The 17,325-nt window shown below is 40.6% G+C and overlaps 1 protein-coding gene across 29 annotated transcripts in view; it reads left to right on the top strand.

Annotated features, from left to right (window-relative positions):
• The window catches only part of FAM135A (family with sequence similarity 135 member A), a 117,105-nt gene that overhangs the window by 77,937 nt on the left and 21,843 nt on the right, over positions 1-17,325 (top strand). For 7 of the 29 annotated variants that reach the window (XM_023625144.2, XM_070245762.1, XM_023625145.2 and 4 more), the window contains 4 exons: positions 9,533-9,606; positions 11,452-11,606; positions 11,826-14,184; positions 15,665-15,825. In XM_023625144.2, coding sequence (XP_023480912.1) covers positions 9,533-9,606; positions 11,452-11,606; positions 11,826-14,184; positions 15,665-15,825 — 2,749 coding nt within the window. Of the gene's footprint in view, positions 1-9,532; positions 9,607-11,427; positions 11,607-11,825; positions 14,983-15,664; positions 15,826-17,325 lie in introns of those variants that run through there. The other 22 variants (XM_070245760.1, XM_070245748.1, XM_070245750.1 and 19 more) reach the window with 9 other exon arrangements.

Genomic DNA, 17,325 nt, shown 5'->3' on the forward strand with positions numbered 1-17,325 from the left:
ACAATTTGTTTATTCATTCTACTGTTTGTGAACATTTGCATTACTTCTAAATTGTGGCTACTACAGACCAAGCTGCTGTGAACATTCTTGTACGTATTTCCCAGCATACCGGTTTCTCTGAAATATTCACGGGCGAAGTAAATTGCTGTGTCATAGGATATGCAAAACTTCGGTTTTACTACCTAATGCCACAGTATTTTCCAAAGTGGTGCCAGTTCTCACTCCCACCAGCACTGCATGAGTGTTCTTGTCATTCCACACACTCCTCAACCCTTGATGTTGGCAGGCTTTTTAAGTTTTGCCAATCTGATGGATGTAAAATGGTATCTCGTGGTTTTAATTTGCATTTCTCGGTTGTCTGGTGCAGTTGAGCACTGTTTTATATGATTGTTGGCTGTATAGCTTTTCTGTCTGTGCAGTACCCTGTACAAATTGCTTGCCCATTTTTCTATAGGATTCTCTTTCTTTTCTTCTTGATTTGTAATAGTTTTCTGTGTATTCTAAATACTAGTCCTTTGTTAGATGTTTTATAAATAAATCTCTCATTTCATGGTTTGTTTTTTCATTATCTTTGTGCTGTCTTTTGGTGAATTAGAGGTCTTAATTTTAGTGTAGACAGAAGAGAAGAGAAAGTCTAGACACAGACGTATCCATATTTGGACATAACATATGCATATATGCAAGGAACAGGTAAGATTTTCAATAAATGGTGTTGGGACAATTGGGTATCGATGTGGAAAAAATATTATATAAAATTCAATTTCAGGTGAATTGACGATAAATGTGGAAGGGAAAATCATAAATCTTATGAAGTATAGTAGAGAACTTACAGAAGAGTTACAAAATAGTAGAGAATACTCTCATATACTCTTCATCAGAATCATAAGTTACCATTTTGGCATATTTGCTTTATCAGTCCTTCTTTTTGTAGATAGGTGCGTATATAAATATACACATACATACATTTTTTTTCTGGACCATTTGATGGTTATAGACATCATGCTCTTTTATCCCTAAATACTTAAGAGATGTTGACTAAGTACAAGGATAGTCTCTTACTTTACCACAGTACAGTGATCAACTTTACAAAATGTAGTATTCATATAGTACTGATATCTAATGTACAATCCATGTTTAAACTTTATCAGTTGCTTTAATAATGTCCTGTGTGATGACCTTTTCCCCTTTTCCAAGGTCAAATTCAGTTGTCATGAATTGCAGAGCACATTGCATTCAGGTGTCGTGTCCCTTTAAATTCTGTAGACTCATTGAATCCGGAAGAATTCCTTACATTTTCCTTTCTTTCACGCCTTTGACTTTTTTGAATACTATTGGCCAGTAGTTTTATAGACCACTCTTCAATATGGGTTTGTATTATGTTTCCTTGTGAGTAGATTCAGGCGACACAATATAAGTGGGAATACTACATTTTATTTATTTTGCAGTCAGTTCTGATAAATTACGTTTTTCTAGGAGTTTGTTCTGTCTGAGTTTATTAACTTATTGGCATCAAATAATTCGTAGTCTCCTTCAGTTATCTTTGTTATGTCTGCCGTGTCTGTAGTGTTTTCCTCTGTGTCATTCCTGATATTAGCTGTTTGAACCTTCACTCTTTTTTTCTTCATTAGTCTCACCAGAAGTCTGTCATTTTATTAGTTTTTTCAAAGAACCAACTTTTGGTGTTGTTAGTTCTCTCTCGTGTGTTTTGTTTTTTGTTTTTTGTTTTCTGTAGTTTTGCTTTTCACTTCGGTATTTTCCCTTATTTTCTGTAGGGTTTTTTTTGCTGTCTTTTTTAACTTCTGTAAGTAGATGCTTCGCTACTTAATTGTAGCGTTTCTTCTGTTATACACATTTATAAGTCTGTAAGTTCCCCTCTAAGTACTGCTTTAGCTACATTCCACAAGTTTTGATTTGTTGTTTTTTACCCTTCAGTTGGCTTATCTGGAAGAATTTCCTTTCCCCTTTTGCATATAAAATGATTTATTAAAATAACAAATATGTCTGTTACTTCATTTTCTGCATATAAACAGAAAAAACATACTAGCTGATGACAGGACGCCACAGGAAGTGCTTTATCGAGACACTACCCCAAGGGGAGGTCTCACAGCCTGCTGTAGCAATTTGTTTGGGAGCCTGACATCTACTGCATAGAAATCTTTGCCTTAAAGCAGCACGTGTAAACAAAACTACCTCGAAGTGTACATTGGATATGTCGTCTCATCTTTAGCTATCATCATTTTCCCTTGCTCAGAAGTCCCAGAAATTGAGTGCCTGCCCAGGAAATCTTCTTGTGAAATCAAGGACCAGAGATGGTTCTTGTTCATACTCGCCATGTTTGCATCATGTGACCCTGCAGTGATGAATTAGAGGTTGCTCTCAGCCCAAAGGCAGCGTCTACAGCACAGACACAAGGAGGGCTAGTCATGTTTTAGGTGGGCTGCTGCACAAACTACCAATTTGGGGCATCTTCTATTAGAAGAATGACTGACAAAGTATCCAGACATTCCTCTTGAGTAATTTAAACATGAGACACACAGGAAGAGACAGGGTTAGTAATCAATGGCAGAAAACGAAAGAGAAGATCATAGGCAAAAGCCACGAGACAGTAGAAACCATGAGTAAACCAGTCATCATCAGGTGGGTGACAGTGGAAAGGACTTGAGCAGAGCAGAGACAGTCAGAGATAGAGAGAATGTGAGCCTGGAGGAGCGACCCACAATGGGAACGGTGGATTCTTGTTGCTGAAACAGCAGCTACTGGAGTGGTGCTAGGGTATTAGTCTGTTATTTCATAAATAGCAATGAACAGCATTCCAGTTTGCCAGGAACTTGCTGTCTAGGTACAGACCCAGGTCCCTCGTACCCTTGCTTTGCTGTGTCTGTAAAACCCCACGCAGCCTGAGGTAGCCTGAGCACCTCTCCCTCTCGATAACTAAGACGCTTCCTATCCAGGAGCTAGTTTCTGTGTTTCATATCTGTGAATTTCCTAGTTGTCTTTCTATTATTGATTTCTAGCGTGTCTTCATTGTGGTTAGGAAACAGTCTGGTTTTAGGACTTCAGTTTCTTTGAAGCGTGCTTTACTTACAGCAGGAGTGTATGTTTAGGTTGCTGCAGTGAGTATTCTAAACATAGCTGCTAGGTTGAGCTTGTTCAAATTTTTTGAGTTTATGGCTGCTAGTGCTATCAACTACCAGGAAAAGTGTGTTAAAATCTTCCATTATGATTACAAATTTGTTCTCATATGTTGTTACCAGGTTGTAAGTGGCAGAGATGAGATGCAGACGCAGGCAGTATGGTTCAGTAGTCTGTGTTCTTCAACTAGGTAAGCTGCCTCTCAAAGTAGGGGAGAGTGTGATAACAAGGATCAGAGGCAGCTTCATGGTGTAATATTTTACAGGGATGGGGTTGTCCTGGCTGGAGTAGGAACAAGAAGGTAGACTTCAATAGACAGCAGCTGGTGAACACAACTTTGGAAAAAAGAGGCAAAGAAGGGAGACCAGGACAAAACTTAGGTTTATGGAAAACTAAAATGCCAAACGTAAAACCTAGAGCTTCCCTTTTCTCAGCCCCTTCCAGATACCGAGATAGGGCCTATTTAACTCCTAAAGGAGTCAAGGAGGGCTAATTAAGACACAATGAGAAAGTGTCCTCATGTTACTTTACCAGGGATAATAAGTCGTGCCCTGTAGCACAAAAACTGTGGAAACGGTGGCCTGTCATGTCTTTTGGCTCCCATTTGTGCAGTTCAGCAGGAGCTTTGCTCATGAAGTGTATCAGGATTCTGAGAATACATTGCTAAGCCTGCAGTAACCAAAGTGGTCCAGAGGTCGTTCACTGTTTGTACAGGGACAGACTGGGCCATAGTGAAGTCTGTAGGCTGTTAATGGATTCAGAAACAGCATGATTGGACTGCGTCGTGGAAGTGAGCCTGTGATGTGGAAACTCTGCTTATTGGAGTGAAAGCAAATGATGTAGCAAAGTGTTGGAATAAAAAGAGGAAATGTAAATCCATACTTGAGAGGAAAATTTAATGAATTACTTCTACCAATACTGGTTCTACCATGTTGTTTGATGTCAAAATTCACAAAGGGCAGATTTTCAAATTCTTAGAAAATCAAGTCATACAAAATTATTGAATTGTATAGACATGTGCCATACACATTCATGTCAGAGCATAGAGACTGTTGTATGTGAATGGTTCTCAGTGCACCATACTAATGAAAAAGATACAAGAGAGAGTGATGTAAGTATCCTGGCGTCATATGATATTTTTGTCCTGCCTGCAACAACAAAAATTCAGCATCTGTCCATGAACAAAAGTGAGGTTATGGGAACTGTGGGATCCGGTGGCATATGCCAAGGGACCCAGGAGAAGGATCTGTCTCGCCCACCCAGTAGGCAGACAGACCCCAGTCGGGGCTGCAGACCCTGCAGTGGCCTGTTAACTGGCTCCAGCTCCTATGGCTGTGGTCTGGGAACCCCTGGAGAGCACTGACTGAGACACTCGCCCACAGTTGAGAGAGCCTTTGTGCAAGGCCAGGCTTCCAGAGAAGTTCCAGCACTCTCTTACCAGAGACCTTACCAGTTTGGACGCATTAGAGTTGTAGCAAGTGGAACAGCTTGTCTCTACTCGCATCACCCCTCCCCAAGGAGGCACAGCTTACCTCCAAGAGAACCCTTCTTGGCCTATGCTTTCTCCTGCAGGGGAAAGGGAATGCAGGTGAGTGCGCACCCGGCTTCCCCAGCTGTGCAGGCCCCCACCAGAAAGGCTCCTCTCCCTCCCGCCGCATTCAGAGTACTAAGTCGGGAGCTCCCTGACTTGGGGGTGGAAGAGGCTGGGAGAGCAGCAGGTGGGAATCTCAGAAGGCATTAAAGGGATGCGGATCCTACTCACTGCGTCGTGGGCCCCATCAAGAAGGCTGCCCGTGAGCTGCTTGGAAAGCCTCACCCACGGATCCCCTCAGCTGGCCGTGGGCACCTCCAGCGTCCCACGTGCCTCACCCACACACCCCTACTCTGTAGCTGGCTCGCTGTGAGCTCTCTGGAACGGGGAAGCAAGAGCAAGCTTTGTCAGAACCCTCCCTGCAGGCCAAGGAGAGACCACAAACTTGAGCTGTAGCATCACCTTTAGGAAACAAAAGCTAGGCTGTTGGCACTCAGCCTGGTGCCTTGCAGCATGGAGAGAAGGAATACAAGCTTAAGAATTCTGCCACAAGAGGGAGCAAAGTGTGCAAGAGGTATGTCCATAGAGGGTCTGAGGAAGCCTCAGAACCTTTGACAGGACAGAAGGAAGGTACTTCTGCCCCAAAGACAGTAAATACTGGGGAGGTGACTCCTACTTCAGCCGTGAAGATAGCAGCGCAAAACTCCAAGGAACATGAAAATCAAGGAAACAGGAAGAACCAAAGGGTAACAATAATCATCCAGTAACCCAGCCCTATTTTGCAAACTTTGGGCAGACTTCCAATGTTATATAATTATTAACATAAATAAAATGTACTATAGCTTTTATGTGTGTATATACAAAACATATTTAGCGTTTTCAGGAAATAAATCTATCCAAAAGTGAATTTTGTTATTATCTGTTATGTGCTTTTTAAAGGGTTAACTTTTTCTTACGTTATTTTTAACCATTTTAAATGGAAATTTGCTAGTGTGCTTTATATCTCCCTACCTTCTGAAGAAGAGCGTACCGAACCTAATTTAGCCCGTTCAGAAGGATTTAGTTATCATTATGGATTTTATTTAATGTGCTCAACTTTAATACACTGGTGTTCTCTGCTACTAAAAAGGTCTGAATGTTAGATCCTCCACTAAACAGTCCCAGTTTATATTAATTTTTCATTTATCTGCTTTTTATGGGAATGTTCTAGGGTTTTTGCTTTTGTTCTTAAGGGAGGGCCTTTTTGTTTCAGCGCCAAGTTCTCAGCATTTCTTTAACTGCGTAGTATACATAGGAAGACTTATGCCTGTGTGTGTACTGTGTATACCTGTGCCTGTGTGCGCACCATGCGTGTAGACTTATGCCTGTGTGTGTCTACATTCTGTGTATACCTGTGCCCTGTGTGCACACCATGCGTGTGGACTTATGCCTGTGTGTGTACTATGTATACCAGTGCCTGTGTGTGCACACCATGCGTATAGACTTATTCCTGTGTGTGTGCTGTGCATACCAGTGCCTGTGTGTGCAGACCATGCGTGTAGACTTATGCCTGTGTGTCTACATTCTGTGTACACCTGTGCCCGTGTGTGCACACCATGCGTGTAGACTTATGCCTGTGTGTGTACTGTGTACACCTGTGCCCGTGTGTGCACACCATGCATGTAGACTTATGCCTGTGTGTCTACATTCTGTGTACACCTGTGCCCGTGTGTGCACACCATGCATGTAGACTTATGCATGTGTGTCTACATTCTGTGTACACCTGTGCCCGTGTGTGCACACCATGCATGTAGACTTATGCCTGTGTGTCTACATTCTGTGTACACCTGTACCCATGCGTGCACACTATGCGTGTGGACTTATGCCTGTGTGTGTACTGTGTATACCTGTGCCCGTGTGTGCACACCATGTGTGTAGACTTATGCCTGTGTGTCTACATTCTGTGTATACCTGTGCCCGTGTGTGCACACCATGCGTGTGGACTTATGCCTGTGTGTGTACTGTGTATACCTGTGCCTGTGTGCACACCATGCGTTTAGACTTATGCCTGTGTGTCTGCATTCTGTGTACACCTGTGCCCATGTGTGCACACCATGCGTGTAACTTATGCCTGTGTGTGTACTGTGTACACCTGTGCCCGTGTGCACACCATGCGTGTGGACTTATGCCTGTGTGTGTGCTGTGTACACCTGTGCCCGTGTGTGCACACCATGCGTGTAGACTTATGCCTGTGTGTCGACATTCTGTGTACACCTGTGCCCGTGTGTGCACACCATGCGTGTGGACTTATGCCTGTGTGTGTACTGTGTATACCTGTGCCTGTGTGTGCACACCATGCGTTTAGACTTATGCCTGTGTGTCTACATTCTGTGTACACCTGTGCCCGTGTGTGCACACCACGCGTGTAACTTATGCCTGTGTGTGTACTGTGTATACTCTGTAGTTCTCCTTTTTCCTTTGTCTCATTTGCTCTTTGAAGTGCAGTGAGTTGCAAAACTAAAGAACTTAAACCAGTTAGAATTGTATCTCGTAGTGAGTATAAATCAGCTTGTGTAAAAGGAGGCTTTAAAGTCTAATGCAAGGCGTGGTTCAGTAAACGTTTGTGAGGCTCCTGCCTTCTTCCAGGCAACATAGTTAATAAAGGAGATATTAGACCCTGCACTCAAGATTAGAATCTACCTGGACAGGCATGTATAAAATTATTATAATTATTATTATGTTATTAATTACAGTAATTGCATTATCTTAATAATGAATCATAAATGCTATTTATTATAATTATAATAAGTACTATTAAAATTATTATAATACTGTTTAGCAATTTCAACAACATGTTAGAGAATACAGATGAACATCTAACTCTGTAAAGCGTTAATAAATACCCATTTTGATTGCTCAGAGGCTTTTCTTTAACCTCCTGGCATTTTGCCAAATTTTGAATAGTTGACATTGCCAAATGAGTGAATTTTTAAAAATTAGGGTGTGTACACAAAACTTGTTTTACAAACATATATACCAAAGTAGTAATATATACTCTTGTCCATCATTTGAATTTGTAAATGTAACATTTTTTCTGTGTGAGTCTTTTGCCCAGAATTAAGCTGTGCTGCCAGCAGGTGGCAGTCATACCTTAGATACGGCCACACAATACAGTTCATGGGCTTATTTGTTACACCTTGCCACAGCATGTAAGTCACAGCAGGAGAAAATTTAGACAGAGAACTTCGTGTGAATGTGTAGAAGAAAGGAAAGACTTTCTGGTTACGGGGAGTCTCATAGCAGAAGGGAAGAGAGAAGTGGTTTGGAGCACAAAATTTGGAGTTTCTCAAGTCTTAATTTGAATCCCATGTTTATCGCTTGCTAGCTATGTTATCTTGGCCAAGTAATTAACCTCTTTGTGCCTGTTTTCTCACTTATTAAATGAAGATATAGCCACTTCATAGGGTTTTTATATGGTTTAAATTAAAGAATGAAAATAAAATGCTTAGCATAGAGCCTGGCAGGTACGATGTTGTCAAGAAATGATGGTTATTATTGCAGGAATCAGGGAATGTAGGGAGAGAAGGAAATGAGCTGGTTTTGCAGACCCAGCTGCAACACCAGGAATCCAGGTGACTTCAGGCTGCATGTCTTCACACCTTATAGCCCTCAAGGAAAATATCCCTAATGGACAGATAGGCAGATACTTTTCTTCATCTTTCCCTTAGTTTTGGAGAGGAAGGAGAGGCAGTTGGACAGCATTTGAAAGTAAAGACTCGAATGGCATCTTTCTCAAAGATGCCTCACACCTTCCTCTCCGCAGAGAGGAGACTTGTTCCTCTGAAGACCCAGTCTCATCTGCTCAGGGAAACAATTTAGCAACTCAGAAATTCAGCTGGCCACATCTTGATGACGAGTGTAATGTCTCCAATCTGTTGTACCTTTAAAACCAAAGAACCTTAAGTCAGGTTTCCTTTTAGGAAGGAATCTTGAATGTAATATAATTTCTTTCTCCTCCATGTACCTCAAAACAAAACATCTTTTCCATCTCCTTACTGTTGCTTCATGTTGCTCCAGTAGCTGACAGAGCCTTCCCTTGTATAATTGGAAATGAAAGGGTCAAAATGCAAATATGGCAGAAGAAAATTCAGCTAGATTGGACCAGTATTTACCAAGTAACATGTAACATGCTGAGATATAGGCTTTGGGGGATAATAGATGATCAAAACGTAGTTCCTACTCTAAAAAATATTACACGTTAAGAGGAGAGACAATTTGCTTATGCAGTTATTTTGAGGAAAAAGATGTGGTCAGTGCTATCATGACTATTATGATAGCTTATATTTATATACACTTTCCGCATTACAAACTATATGTTCGTATGACATGCATATGGTGTCTTGTTTGTTCTTCACAATAACCCCATATATAGAACAAGTATTAAGAGTAATGTGAAAGAGTCATCTGAGGCTCAAAGGTGAAATGCCCGAAGTCACAATGCTACTCAGTCATTCACTTGACTCAGCTGCATATACTTGGAGGCCTGACACATAGCATGGTGGAAGTGCAAGCGGCTTCTATCATTTTTCCCATATGCTGGACACTATTCTGGGTACCGGGAATGTAGTGGTGAATGTGACATACAAAATGTCTGTCTTCAAGGAAGACAAATGGTGGATCCATAATGTAAACCTAGATTTCTCATTGTGCATCCTGTTGTTTTTTTTGTTTCCTGCTGCACCAAAATGCAGTGCTTTGGCCACACTGAGGAGGGAGATAATTCTCACAGGGTGGTTATGGCTGTCCTGATGGAAGGGTTCTCTCCCTGCATCCTGTGCCTGAGTGACTTTAAACGTGCCGTGTTATTCATACTCCTGTTTGTAATTTCAGGTACGCAGATTCTCTGAGGCCTTCTTTTGTTTTGAACATCCCAGGGAAGCTGCCATTGCATACCAGGAACTTCAGTGAGTAGCATAAATCCAAAATTAAAATGATTTTGTTTCCTTTTACATAAGATAGCTATCTCAGAATTTATCAGTGATGTACAATATTTACAGTAGAAGAAATTAGGAGAATTTGAAGTTTAGAAATCCCATTTAATCAAATTGGGTCTAGTCTTCTGAATTACTTCATGAAAGATCCATTCCCTACATCAAGAAGCATGTTGCCCAGTTGCCACCTCCTTCCAGATCAGATCTGCTGTAACCTTGTCAGTCCCGTGCAGCACTGGCTCCAGCCTTCCATTGGGCCAACTTGTAGCTTATTTTTGCAGATCAGAATCTCTCGTATTCATCATTATTTACTACAGAATTTCACAAGCAGTCTGACTGGCACTGCCTTCTGTTAGGTCAGTGGTTTACAGTTAAACTATCCAGAATAGATATCATCCATTTTTCCTAATGATTATATTTAGATCTGGTTTTCTTTGTCTTTAAAGGCTATTTTGAGAAAATTATGCTGAGTGAAAAAAGCATAAAAGAGTAAATACTATGATTCTATTTATATGAAGTTCTGGAAGAGGCAAACTAAGGTGAAGAAAGTCAGAACAGTGGTTGTCTTGGGGTTGGTTGGGCTGGGAGTTTGACCAGAAAGACATGAGAGCACCCTCTGAAGAGATGGAACTGTTCTGTATCAGGTGTCCATTCGTCAGACTCTTATAGCTAAGATATGTGAATTATATGTCAAAAAAAAGCTGTAAATAATAACAGAGTATGGGGTAAGTAGTGAGTGGAGGTGTAGATAAGAAGGCAAAATTAGATTGTTGGAGCTGAGTGAGGGGGTTTATTAATAAATACTATTCTCTTTGATTTGTTTGAAATTTTCTGTAAGGAAAGGTTTTTTGAAAAACTATTTGTGGGGCCCACCCGGTGGCATAGCGGTTAAGTTCGCATGTGTCACTTCAGGGGCCCGGGGTTCACTGATTCAGATCCCACGTGCGGACATGGCACCACCTGGCAAGCCATGCTGTGGTAGGCGTCCCACATATGAAGTAGAGGAAGATGGGCATGATGTTAGCTCAGGGCCAGTCTTCCTCAGCAAAAAAGAGGAGGTTTGGCAGTGGATGTTAGCTCAGGGCTAATCTTCCTAAAAAACAAAAAAGAACTGTATTAGAAAGTTATACACCTTGTTTTAAATAGCTGTTAATTGTGTTCATCAATACATGTTAACTACAGCAGGAGCAATAAAACACATTTTTTTCGACACCATCATCAAATCATTAGTAGGCATTTGAGCTTTTGGTATTTCTCCTACATGCTGTTCTCAGCAAATGAGGAAGTTCAGACATTAAGCATAGATAACTCACTTTGAAGTGACATTAAAAAGTATAGAAGAGGGGCTGGCCCCATGGCCGAGTGGTTAAGTTCGCACGCTCTGCTGCAGGCGGCCCAGTGTTTCGTTGGTTCGAATCCTGGGTGTGGACATGGCACTGCTCATCAAACCACGCTGAGGCAGCGTCCCACATGCCACAACTAGAAGGACCCACAACTAAGAATATACAACTATGTACCGGGGGGCTTTGGGGAGAAAAAAGGAAAAAATAAAATCTTTAAAAAAAAAAGTATAGAAGAAGGTAATAGGAATTAATTGAATAGTTTATCAACAGACCATAATTTTATGTCAGTAATTTTTCAAGAAACCATAATTTCCATTTTACCAGTTTTGATCTCTGATCAAGGATCTCTTCCACAAGGAGGTTGTGTCTTGAGGAAGGGGTAGGAATGGTGAGGGGAGGGGGAAGGTGGAGTCTGGAAGGTGGCAGTGGATGTAATTTTTTTGAATTACAGTCTGACGTCAGCAATATTTTTCAGTGCTCAGAGTCATCTACAGATGTGCACCGCTATCAAAAATACTTCCTTCTGCAGTTCTCTTCCACCCCTACCCATTGAATGTAGTGAATTAGATGGAGATCTCAATTCATTACCTATAATCTTTGAAGATAGGTATTTAGATTCAGTTATTGAAGGTAAGTATAATTTAACTAAAATATGTAAGTTGTGTGTCACTTTCAGTATATTCTTCCTTTTATACGTAAAACCATTCCCTAACGTGGGGCTGTTTTGTCCCCCCTCCAGTTTCATTTATTTTTGAGGATATTAGAAAGTTATAGTCAGAAAAAGTAGTCTTAATCATATGAGTTCTCACACCTTGTTTAAACCTGAATCTTTTTTTCTTTGGATAAAAGACTTAGATGCACCCTGGATGGGAGTTCAGAATCTTCAGAGATCAGAGTCCAGTAGAATGGATAAATGTGAGACTGAAGAAAGCTCTCTAGCTGGACTTGCTAGCCCAGAGTTCACAGTCAGACCTGCTGGTGCCTCCAGTTTTTGGTATACAGAAGGTGAAGAACAGCTAACAAAATGTCTGAAAGGAAAGAATGAAGAATCAAATAAATCCAAGGTTAAGGTTACTAAGCTCATGAAAACAATGAAACCTGAAAACACAAAAAAATTAATAAAACAGAACTCTAAGGATTCTGTGGTTTTGGTAGGCTACAAATGCTTGAAAAGTACAGCATCAAATGATCTCTTTAAATGCTCAGAAGGCAATCCTTCACATAGTCAGAAGGAAGGTCTGGATCCCACGATATGTGGATATAATTTTGACCTAAAGACCTACAACAGACAGACAAGTCAAAAGGAAGCTAGCTTTTTGCCAACTAATACAGAGAGAACTGAACAAAAGTCTCCAGATATTGAAAATATGCAGCCAGACCTGTTTGATCCTTTGAACTCTGGCGGCCTAAATCTTTGTGCAAATTTGTCCATTTCAGGTAAACTTGATACCTCCCAGGACGATAATGAAATTACACAAGTGGAGCACAATGTGGCAGCTAGAAGTTCCTCAGAGGATTTCCATGATCAGCAAACGCCATCGGCAGGAGTTAGAACCATTGAAGTAAAGCCCTGTGACAAAGACCCTTTCAGTGGCGAGAAAGTAACTGTTAAAATAGGACCTTGGACAGAGCCTCGACTAGATGAAATGCTGGTGGACAATTTACAGCTACCCAACTTTGAGTCCTTAGAATCTAATGGTAAATCTAAATCTATAGACATAACACTTGAGAAGGAAGCTTTGCAGGAAGCAAAGTGTCGTTTTGTCGGAGAGCCGTTAGCTAAGTTAAGAAGTAATCAACCTGCTGCCTCTGCGAAAGAATATCATGTGGTAGTGAGTGCAGATGCAATTAAGTTACCAGATGGTAATGCCACATACGCCTCATCTAGATTTTCAGATTCAGGGGTTGAGAGTGAACCAAGTTCTTTTGCAACACATCCAAACCCTGACGTAGTGTTTGAAGTTGTGCAGGGGCAAGGCCCTTCCCCCACTGAGAGGGTGTTTCCTCCGCTTTTGATGAGGGCTGACGCCAGCGTGAAGCTTTCACTAGGCAGTCACTGCACCGAGAGCACCAGCGCTCTAAGTGAGGTGCAGTCGTCTCTGACGTCCATCAACTCACTGCCGTCTGACGATGAGCTGTCGCCTGAGGAAAGCTCTAGGAAACCTGTTGCACCTGAATGCCACCTAAGTGATAGCAAAACTGTGTTAAATCTAGGGACAGTTGATTTGCCAAAATGTGACAATAGTAAAAAGTCAAGCATTATTTTGCAACAGCAGAGTGTCGTATTTTCAGGGCATTTGGACAATGAAGCTGTAGCAATACATCCCTTAAATTCAAGCACTAAAGACCCTTTACAATTTATTTTTTCAGATGAAAATACTTCCAGTGATGTGAAAAGTAGGTGCAGCTCCAAACCTAACTTGGACACTGTGTGCAAAGACTCTCGGAGTCCTGATAGACCTGGCAACCCTGCAGGGGCAGCAAGTGCATTGGCTTCAAATCTGGTCTGCTTAGGCACCCCTTGTGTCGTTTCAGGCTCCATTTCTACTAATACAGAAGTTGGTGAAGATAGAACTGTGAAAAGGAAAAATAGTGATGCATTAAATCTCAAACAAATAAACTCGGAAGTCCCTACAGTTAAAAATGAAGCTCCTCTGGGTACAAGTGACCCTTTTTCAGCCAGTCCTGATATGGTAAAAGAAGGGCTTGTAGAAAATTATTTTGGCTCTCAGAGCAGTACGGATATTTCTGACACATGTGCTGTTAGCTACAGCCATTCAGTTAGCCCTCAGAAGGAAACTTCTAAGAGAGAAATGAGTACGCTTCAGCAGGAACAGGGTAAAGAGGATGAGGAGGAAGAGCAGGATCAACAAATGGTCCAGAACGGGTATTATGAGGAAACCGAAGCCTCGGCTTTGGGGGGGACAGTAAGTGCTCGCTATACAAACAGAGGTGCACCAGAAGAAGACAGACTTGTCACCTCTGAAAAAATAAACAGTGGCTATCTGAGGGATGCTATAAATGTGCCTACTGTCTGTACTTCTGGTTGTTTGTCTTTCCCGTCCGCACCACGAGAGTCTCCTTGTAGTGTTAAGCATTCATCTAAAAGTAAGTGTGATGCCATTACAAAGCAGCCTAGCAGCACTGGTTACAGCCTCACGTCATCGGTGTCCTGGTATGAAAATTCACCAAAACCTCAAATACAAGCGTAAGTAATGGAGCACAGCAGCATGCGCTACTAAGTATGTAGAGAGAACGTATATATATTTCTCTGGTAACATGTACATTTCATGTTCTCTACTTTCTGTAATACAAAAAGTGCTTCTGTGATTAGCTGTCTAAAATGGGGAAGTGACTTCAGTACACTCTTTGACAGGCCTGTATTTCCCCATATGATTGTCCTGTTCTATAGGCTAGACATTTCTGATACAAATTTTACATTGATAGTTTTATGTTGAAAGTATGGAATAATTGAGGTTAAAACCGTTTATTTCATCAGTACCTTATTTCTCCCTGATTAACTCCCAGAAACAAGTTAGGTTTTGTAAGTGCACCTAGCAAATAAGGACAATATTAGGTGATGAATAATAGGTTAGTAAAGACTTGCTGAACCTTCCACACCAGCTTGCGTTGGCTAAGTCAGTGGTTCCCAGAATTGAGATTTCATGGACCAGTAGAATATCCAGAAAAATGTGAGGATGACATAAATTTACTAGCATGGCACTCTTCTCAAAATATTCTGCCTCACTCCAGACAGAGTCATAATCGCTGGAGTGAAAGCTCTGGGTGTGCCTACAACAGGTCTTTAAAGTTCCCAGATTATTCTGAGTTATGTAATTAAGATCCACAGTGCCCAAAGCTCGTGAAACCAGAGAGGAGAATTGTGACGTGCTGGGAAGCTGAGGGCAGACCACCTCTGGGCACCTCACACTGTTTGTGGAACACTGAGGAAAACAGTGGTGTGACGAGTGCTGACGAGTGGCTTCACTCGGTGCACCCTACTCCAGTGAGTGTTCATCAGCTTTCTTGAGTCCAAATGGTACAATCTTAAATAGTTAATAACTGTTTGTGTTTACAGTCCCCAAGTTGATTAGATCTGTCAGTCATTCCAAGTGAGTGTGTGCCACCAATTATGTTTAGTCACGTCTCCCTCTTGATTCTGCTTCTTGTTGGTATTTTGAGAGAAAAATACAAATAACCTAATCTACTGCACACTGTAACCACCACTCTTGCTGTTAGGCTTTGTAGAACAGCTCCTTCCCTTCCGCTTATGTAGGGTTAAAAAGGAGCAGACAGGATAAGATTTGATTACAGGATAAGCATCAGATAGTCATCTTTCCAGAACTTCTCCCAGCTTTTCTATGCATACAATGTAAAATTTTGTAGAAAACATAACTCCACTCCTAATATTTTCTTAGTTGATTTCAAGTTTAAAAGAATATTTTTAGGTGATTTCAGGTTTAAAGTATTCCTTGTATTTGCTCAGAATAGGTACTAAAAATAGTAAAGAAAATTACTCTCTGATTTCTCAATCATTCAGGTGATCCCACGCATTTTCATTATTTTAAAACCGAATATTGTTAGATTTCCTCTTCTGCAGTTCTCTAAATTCAGCAGATTGTCTTTTTGGCTCTAAAAACGGAATATAATACTTACTAAAGAGTATCTTTTGTAATATTTTGCTTCAGCTTTCTCCAGGCAAAGGAAGAACTGAAACAACTTAAACTGCCTGGATTCATGTACAGTGATGTTCCCCTGCTGGCATCCTCGGTCCCTTACTTCAGCATGGACGAAGAGGACGGCTCTGAAGAGGGAGTGCATCTCATTGTGTGTGTGCATGGTCTAGATGGTAGGTAACGCCTGTTGATGTAACCCATGGCAATTCAGTATGCGTTCTTTTCCTAATAGAGCTCATTTAGTTCTATTAAATCTTGGAACTGAAAAAAAGATTTTTAAATTGTTAAATTAATTGAATCTTAAATACATTCTAAAACAGAAATATGCTTAACATTGCTAAGTGTAATATTAGATTTCCTTTTAAGTAAATTTTCCATGGGACTGATATCCATGTGCCAGCATTTTATTTATTTTGACTCTGCATTTTTCTCTTTTCTCTCTTCTCGTTGCTGTTGTCAGCTGTCACCTCATGGCAATCATTGTGTCTCCCTTTGATAGTCTTCCTAGTTCCCTTTTAGCTTGATGCTCTAAAACCTTATGAGCTAGAAAAATCAATACCTCAGAATTAAAGATTCACTAATTAATTAGGGTATAATTTAAATTCTAAGTACCTGGCTTTAGTGCTATGGTTTTATGATAATTATTTTGGCTACTCATCAGACTTTTTTTCTAGATTAGGAACTATGTTAGAAGATGCCAAATATCTCTAGACTGCAAAGGATTACTGTATTAGAATGTGATTCCATAAGAAGAAATTGACAAAAAAGTTTATGGATTATAAGAGTATAAACATGGGTCTGAGCTGATAACTTCTCATGAAATTGGAGATTTTTCTTTAAAAAAAAAAAACTGACTCTCAAGAAATAAACTACCTCCCATGCTAAACTCTTCCTCCCCAATAATAAAATTTCAAAGAATTATCCCCCAAGAAAGACGTCTTGGCCCAGTAGAATCTCTGGCAAATTATTCTTAGAAATTTTCAAGAAATACATTATCTCCATGTTATATAAATTATTCCAGAATAATAGAAAAAAAGATGGAATGCAGCTCATTTTATTCCTTAAAGTTAGCCTAACTTTGTTACCAAATCTGAAAAAGGTATCAAACCCACACCCCAAAAAATAGTAGATCAATCTGACATGAATACACTTAATAAAACTCTAGCAATATTGTAGAAAATATATAAATAAAACTTTAAGAAAGACCTATTGGAAGTAGAATCGATATATTAAAGTCACTAAAACAAATAGGATTTAATTCCCAGGATGCAAAGATAAGTAATTATAAAGAAATTGATTAATAAAATACACTACATCAGCGAATCAAGTAAGAAACTGTTGATAAAATTCAATATCCATTCCCAGTTATGATAACTAAGTGCCAGACTTTAACCCTAAAATAGCGCTAGTCTAGTTCTTTAATGTGATTAAGCAGATATATTTCCAGCCGGTGGAGAAAACACACTTAGTAGTGAAACACAGAGGTGTTCCTTTTGAAATCAAGGATAAAAGTTATCGGGGCCGGCCCGGTGGCCAGTGGTTAAGTTTTCGCGCTCCGCTTCCATGGCCCAGGGTTTTACCAGTTCGAATCCTGAGCACAGACATAGCACCGCTCATCAGGCCATGCTGAGGCGGCATCCCACATGGCACAACTAGAAGGACCCACAACTAAA

This window comes from Equus caballus, chromosome 20 (genome assembly GCF_041296265.1).
Source record: "Equus caballus isolate H_3958 breed thoroughbred chromosome 20, TB-T2T, whole genome shotgun sequence".
Taxonomy (NCBI): Eukaryota; Metazoa; Chordata; class Mammalia; order Perissodactyla; family Equidae; genus Equus; species Equus caballus.